This window comes from Astatotilapia calliptera, chromosome 17 (assembly GCF_964374335.1).
Source record: "Astatotilapia calliptera chromosome 17, fAstCal68.1, whole genome shotgun sequence".
In the NCBI taxonomy this organism is placed as follows: Eukaryota; Metazoa; Chordata; class Actinopteri; order Cichliformes; family Cichlidae; genus Astatotilapia; species Astatotilapia calliptera.
Genome location: NC_137438.1, coordinates 34988229 through 34995817, shown reverse-complemented (window position 1 = coordinate 34995817; position 7589 = coordinate 34988229). Strand labels below are relative to the sequence as shown.

The 7589-nt window shown below is 41.8% G+C and overlaps 1 protein-coding gene across 1 annotated transcript; it reads left to right on the top strand.

The window, feature by feature from the left end:
- The first annotated feature begins 290 nt into the window (after window positions 1-290).
- On the top strand, window positions 291-1913 carry cdpf1 (cysteine rich DPF motif domain containing 1). Its single transcript, XM_026147738.2, has 3 exons — window positions 291-481; window positions 748-859; window positions 1307-1913. The coding sequence occupies exons 1-3, from the start codon at window positions 366-368 to the stop codon at window positions 1433-1435; spliced, it is 357 nt and encodes a 118-aa protein (XP_026003523.1). The 5' UTR covers window positions 291-365; the 3' UTR covers window positions 1436-1913.
- Window positions 1914-7589: the final 5676 nt, after the last annotated feature.

Sequence of the window (7589 nt, the reverse complement as noted above, 5' to 3'; positions counted from 1 at the left end):
AATAAAAAAGAAATACATAAATAAAATAGAAACTTTTACCTACTGGACTTACATTTTGACTGTAGGAAAAGTACTTTTTGCTATTCATGCTATCAATTAGTCATTCAAATATTATTAAATTGAACTGCTTAACATAGTACAGTATTTAAAGTCACATATTTTACAGCTCTCTCTATGTCATTTTTAAAATACAAGTGACGCTGTTATAATCGTTGTAACCACATTATTATCGCTTTACAGCGCCATCATATTGTAATACTTTTGGTTGTCTTACCGCTCCAGTCCAGTCGGTGGCGGTAAAGCTTCACGAAACAACACTGACGGACTGGAAGAGAAAACCAGGAACTGACTTTCTGCTGTGAGCGATGGAGGAAAAGGCTGCTAGTGATAACCCTCAAAAAACATTTACGTGCCAGTTGTGCAGTTTAACTAGCCCCTTTACTTACTACGGACAGAAACCGCCTAACACCAGAGCTATCGTGTAAGTGAAAATGAAGCAAAAAACAAACAAACAAAAAAACAACCCGTACCATTTTTAGAGCTCTGGTGTTAGCAAGGCTAACGCTAATGTTGTTAGCCGCTATGTAACTAACTGCATGCTGCGTTGAACACGGAGAGAAATAAAGTGCCCAGCGGTGACTAGACTGCACTTGCAGCAGAATAAGGCTTGAACTATGTACATGTGCCCTTCATGACTTAAAGATGGGCCAGAGTTAAGCATGTGTGTTGTTGTCTGTCGTTCGTCAGGCTGCTTGAGGAGTGTTTTATCACCAAGGACCCCTTCAGTCCGGACAGGGAGAAGTTTCTAGTTTTGGGGTCCATTTGCAGCCTTTGTGGCACTTGTGTCTGTGTTGGATCGGTAAGATGTCTCATCATATGGTCAGAATATTTTCCTATCATTTAATCTCACCCATATTAAACCGTGTTGCTAAGCTGCAGACAGGGTTCAAGGTGACAAATAAAGAACCTTGAACAAACTCAACCAGGAGGACTGTCCTCAGCTGTGGGCCAAACGTCCTTTTTGGATTTTAAACCCTGTGCTTTTGTCATAATTTTCCACTTGCAGATGCATGTCTGTGGTTTTGATATTTTGCTCAGATGACTCTCCGATCATGTGGCTGAAATGCTGAGTGGGCTTCATGGTTCTAAATCTCTTGCAATCAATATTCAGTCTTACAAGTGGATGGTGAAAATAAATCAAGTCCAAAGAGTAGTGGCACCCACTACCTTTTGGACTTTACTTATGCAAACATGGAGAGCCAAATGCTGAACTTTTGTCATTTCTGTTTCCTTCTCACTTTGTTAGGACTGCAGCCTTTTCTACACCAAGAGGTTCTGCGTGCCATGTGTGAACAAGCACTTGGACCAGTTTCCCCATCAAATTCAGGTCGAGCTGGCTAAGAAGAAGCAGAGTGCAAAGGCTGCAGTGTCATGAGATCGGGAAAGGAGTCCACAACACGTGTGTGTAAAGATGACCACGCTGGACCAACCAGGAAAACAGTGGTTTACACTGTGAATCAGACTGATCGACTTTCCTGCTGGATGTTATTTATTTATCTTAAAAGAGATCGATAAGGGTGACATCTTATTAGGTTGATGGGCCTTCCCAGCCAGTTGCTTGTGGAGGCCAGTTTGGCAACTATTCTGGGAAAGAATGTGAACTATATGCACTGTGCGATTCCACAAACAAGTATAGCTACCATGTAACTGTTTTAGTGGCAGAATGTGGCACAGTTGCATCATCCCCTATCAGTTACATTTAGCTGTTGCGTTAAGCATTTACTCCCATTTTATTTTATTTTTTTACTTGAAGCATACACAGCATTGAATCCGCATCTCTGCTTCCATCTGCATAAACTTGAGCAGTGTCTGTGAAGCACCATTAAAATAAAAACATCGCCTTTTGCATCGGCTGTCTGACTTTTTCACTTATTATTCCAGTTTACCTGTCCTGAGTCCAGCATTCACTTCAAGGATTGTTCCCTACAGCACCACGCACCGTTTACAGCAGCATAAACACATTATGGATTAAACAGCGATAACATCGATATAACGCACACACTCGCTGTGTTTATCCCTACATGTTCAGAGGCTTCTCGAGGGCTAATTGAAGCAGCATGGTCTTGCAGGCAGGCCCCAGAGGGTTTTTTTTTTACTGGCATATGCTTGCAGAGGAATGCAGATGACACTGAGTTTAAGTTTCCCTTTGATTATTACAGGATTCCTACAAAGCCCACAGAATGCCAATAAAGTTGATGATCACTAGTTAAATAATGACTTTTTTTAAACAAATACAAAATGAGAACTCTTAGGGGGGAAATTGGTGTGAAACTGAAAGTGATTTTTTTTAAGTGGTTTCTATTTTCTGTTTAAATTCTGAGCACGCACACGAGCAATTACAGCCAGTGAAGCACACAAACCAGCCCTGTGGCACCAGTGGCGAAGTCTGACAGCGATAGGCACCGAGCCAACGATGACGAAGCCCTTCGCTGATGTCACTGGAGGGTGAGTGGGTGCCTCGTTTCTTTTTTTCGCCCCCCCCTTTTTCTCGCACTTTTCTCGCATTGGAGCCCCCAGGTGTCCTTCAGTGACCTTGGAGCTGTAACTGAACAGAGCTACAGTGATCGCATTAAGCGTGTCCAATCTGCTTACGTGACGCCAAATCAAATCATGCAGCAGTATCTGTCAGCACTCGCACAATCGTTTGGTGACCGATTGCCGCCGCGGTCCCGTACTCGGAGCGCTCTCTCTGCCCGGTAATCCCGGTGTCAGGTGTTAACACGTGAGGTCTGATCTTCACCCCGCTGCGCGCTCTCTCTCTTTTATTTTTAGCGATCGTGCTAATGAGAGAGATAAAACAACACCTTAAATTTGTAACTACACCCTTCCTTCCCTGTCTCCTGACTCCCGTGTGTAACGAAACGCAGTAATTAGGCCATATTCATGTGCACAGTTATTCCAGCTCCGCTCTGTGTAAGAGTTTCTGGGCGGTTCTTAGTTCAGACCAATGAATCGCCTTCTCTGTTTAAATAGTCCTTGATGTCAACTTTTCTTCTACACTCGGAGCTGCCTCTAACGCCATGTTGGCTCTTATGACTTGATGTGTTTTCATCTGCCTTACTACGGAGTTGACAGGAGTGGCTGTGTTAAATCCCCCTCCTCTTCCTCCACACACCCACCCAGCCAGCCTCCCGTGCGCCTTCGGAGACGCTTTTTCCCCCACCTCTGAAATTTTTTTTTTTTTGGATGATACGCGCGGAGCATGCATGCATCATTCCCGTGACTGTCCGTTTGAAAGGAATACTATTTCGGAAGCAGCGATTTGAAGCACGCGTGTGTTGTTTTTCGTCGTTGTATGTGCAACAAAATGTCAGATGTTCGCCTTTCTAACGCGAGCCCGGTGGAGAGGGTGGATGCTCGGCAGCAGGACAACGTCAGAACTTCGGTTCGCAGAAATCTTTTCGGTAGACCGAACCCAGAAGAGATCCGCAGGGATGCGGAGAATTCGGCGCGAGAGGAGGTGCAGCGTTTCAGGGAGACTTACGATTTCGATCTGGTGGAAGACAGGCCGCTCGCTCCGCGCAGTTACGACTGGGTGCAAGACGACGACGCACCGGAATTTTATAGCAGGCAGCCTCACAGCAGACCGAGAGGCTCTCCCGGAGACAGCGACCGGCTGGATAACGACGGCGGTGACAGGCCGTCGGGTCTCCAACCAGGCAAAAACGGTTCGAAGAAAAGGAGTGCAGAAGATGCAGGTGAGAGCTGTCATCTTTTTAGTTTTGATTGGTTTTATTTGGGCGTCTCGGAGGTGCAGCAGTTGTGTGTGTGTGTGTGTGGTTCAACCACCGTCTTATTTTGAGTTGTTACTGAAGGTGAAACTTTGCGGGAAGTTCTCTGAGAACCAAAAACACGCCATATTACTGATGCACACCGTTTCCTCCTCGGGCAGCTGATCGCACAAATGCGTCTGGTGGCTTTTAAAAATGTACTCCACGCGACAACATCCTGATAACTTTTTCTGCGTGTGCTCCCCCCCCCCCCCCCCCCCCCGCCCCTTCACTACAGACTCTTGCTCCACCGAGTGTTTGACTAAAAGGTCGCGTAGTAGAGATGGTGGCGACGACGATGACAAGTCGGACGGTGCAGGAAGTCAGACGATAAGAGCCGCGGAGGAGAGACCCGGCAGACTCGAGGTCTGAGCGGTGCTTCAGCGGGCAAACAGCGCCAGGTTAGGAGTCAGTGTCTGCACAAATAACCCAGCATGCTATTTATGCGTCATGTCATGTAAACACAGTGTTTCTGAGTATGACTGGTCAACCCTTTATTGTGTGTGCGTGTGAATAACTGCCTTTTTCCATTGTACCATTCAACAGCCTCGTTTCCTCTTTATGTCCCACAGAGCAGAGAGGAGAGACCTGTTGCTGATGGAATACTGTAGCTTTTTTCTCATCATCTGACAGAGGGGAGAGATTTTTTTTAAATTATTATTATTTTTATTTTATTTTTTTAAAGCAACCTTTTCCTGCAGAAGAGAGGAGGGAGAGGCTGCACAAGCACTGAACATGTACACTATCAAGTTTTGGCACTCATATGAATTAATTTGCCTCAGAAGCAGCAGACAATGTAGCATTGTGCAAATTGATTTTTGCTCATTTGTTTTGTATCTACTACCTATGTTTCAGATGTAGCACATAAAAAAGCATATTATGCTTTTCATACTTTTTTTGTTAATTGTGTTTTAAGTGTAAGTGTGTGAATTTGACATGGGAAGTTGCAGTGCAATTTCCAACAGAGAAATATTATTTTTGTTATAGTGGTCATTTTAAAAAAAAAATCATTATTCAGGTAATTGATATAAGTAAAAAAAAAAGAAAAATAAATAAATGCAGATTAAAAAAAAAAAAAGTCAGGGTTATGTGGAAACAAAATGTCTTCACTTTTTCTATGGCTTTATTCTCCCAGTGTTAAATATCTTTATTTTGAAGGTCCAGATGGCCACACTGTAAGTTGAAGGTCCATCTAACTGGGAATAGCCATGACAGATAAAGTTTACACACAGATCATGTCTCCCTGTTTCCCAGTTTTATGTCATTATTTTATTATAATATTTCTTTTAAGGATGGGGGAGGCCCAAAGTTTGTGCCTTTAAAAAAAAGAAATTCTCTGGGTGAGGGGTGGGAGGGGAGGATGGCTAAACTGCTGAGCAATATCCAACCAAATTTTTTTAACAGTATTTGCTAATAATCCTAAGATTTAGCTTTTATTTTGAAATTAGGTAAGTTCATATTCTATTTACTTTTAGGCCACATATCCTTCCCCTTAGTAAGTAATGCATGTTGTCCAGGTCAACATAGATAAACTATGTTTTAAAAAAAAAATCACTGGGCCTTTTTCTTTTATGCAAATATGTGAATCAAAGATTTGTCTTTGTGGTGTGGAATTCATGTGGAACATGCAATTGCACTATTCATTTCTCATTTTAAGTGAGGGCAGAAAAACAAAGTGACACCACCTCACTCGGTGTAAAACTTTGAAGTGTACCTGTGTGCCTCATTTTTTTTCTGTCTTTCTTTTCTTTTTTTTTTTCTTTTTTTTGAAAAACACTGAAAAATTATACTAACTTATTTATGTTGAGCTTTTTTTTTTCTTTTTCTATCTTTTTTTTTTTTTTGTGGATGTATGTATAGCTTCCCAAAGCATAATTTTTTGCATTTTTTGTAAATATATATTTTCATTATTGTTTTTAAGATAAATAAATAAAATAGCAAAACTGAGCCTAATAATTGATTTTATACCCTGTGCTTGTGTTTTTTTCCCCCCTATTTTCTTTAAAATGCAGCTTGATTAATTAAAAGAGCATCGCTTGTATACTAGAAACAAAAGCCGCTCCACCCTTCACAAACGCCCTAAGTTTAGTGATCCGCCCATGTAAACTACAAGACTGATCATAGTAATTATCAAGTCTTAGGCAAAGACCTGGGGTATTACCACATTGGAGAATAATTGTTCCTTTCAGCATGTGGAATGACAAAGCAGCTCTAGCTACACAATAAGAAACAGTCAAATCACTCAGTGAAGAAGTATTTGTCACACTTTTTTAAGACACTTTACTATTAAATAATGTGCAAAATGAACTCTGCTTCCTATGAAGCTACTGCTCAGTAATCTTACATATCTTGTATGCTGCAGGACTAAATCCCTTATGCCGCAGCAGAGTGCAGACTGCGACTGTGCTCGAGCTTTTTCAGCTAAGCTCTGCCTCTAAAGTTGAAAACAACAAGGGTATGTCCTGAGGAAAAGAGAGGGAGAGAGAGAGAAAAAAACTTTTTTTTTTTTTTTTTAGTTATTGCCCTTCCCTGTCTCCAATCACAGCAGAGAGAAGAAAAGCAGACCACTTAGGAGCCAGCCAGTCAGATAGCTGTGGGAGGGAGCTTTGGACAGAACAGGCTATTCCTTTCATAAGACACAAACCACCCAATTAGTTTCATTGGCTGACTCTTTCCCGTTGATACCAGTGTCTAGGAGTTAAACAGAGTGAGTGAGCGAGACAGCTTTCCCTATGATATACTGGCTGTGAGTGTCTGCAGTCATTTTGAGCTAGCTCATGCCCCTTCTGTTAACTTTTACAGAATTATAAAAAAAAATTCACATGCTTTTAACCATAAGTGTCAATTTGCACTACAATAATAAATTGCATCAGCATTAATCTGACATTTATCCACTCAGGGGAAGTTTTCAATTGTCTTTCCTCTGGTTCGGTGTACTTTATGTGTATATTAACTATTAACTGTTTAATAAGCTCTTAACACTTCTGCCATAATCGCTCACTTTAAAGAACAGCCTTTTCCGGTTCCTGAAAGTAGGTTTTGTGCTGCTTACGAACTTATTTTTCACCCGTTTAAACCCAAACTACAGTCATGTTAAAAAAGGGAAGTTTTCACAGGATTGTGTGAAACATTAAATAAGCCCCCTGATTCAGCAGCTTGTAGAATCAACTTTAGCCACAATAACTTTAAGTCATTGCTTTCTGCACGACTTTATCAGTCTTTATCAGCGGAGGATTTCTGTCCCGCTTTGCTTCAGTTCACTGAGGTTTGTGGGTATTCGTTTATGCACATCTTTCTTAAGATCCTGCCACAGTATTTGAATCAGGTTTGAGGTCTTGGCTTTGACTGGGACACCTTGATTTTTCTTTCTTTTTCAGCCATTCTGTAGTAGAATTCCTGCTGTGCTTAGAATCATTGTCCTGTTGCATGATGCAGTTTCAGCCAAGCTTTAGCTGTTAGACATATGGCCTCACATTTGACTCTAGAATACTCACACTGGTAATACAGTGGAGTTCATGGTCAGTTCAGTGACTGCAAGGTTATCATGTCCTGTGGCTGCAAAATAAGCCAAAATCCCCACCATGCTTGACAGTTGGTATGAAGTGTTTGTGCTGACAAGCTGTGTTTGTGTTTTTGACAAAGTGATGCTGTGCATGATGGCCAAACATCTCCACTTTGGTCTCTTCTGTCTAAAGGACATTGTTCCAGAACACTTGTGGTTTACTCAGATGCAACTGTGCAAACCTGCCATGTTCTTTT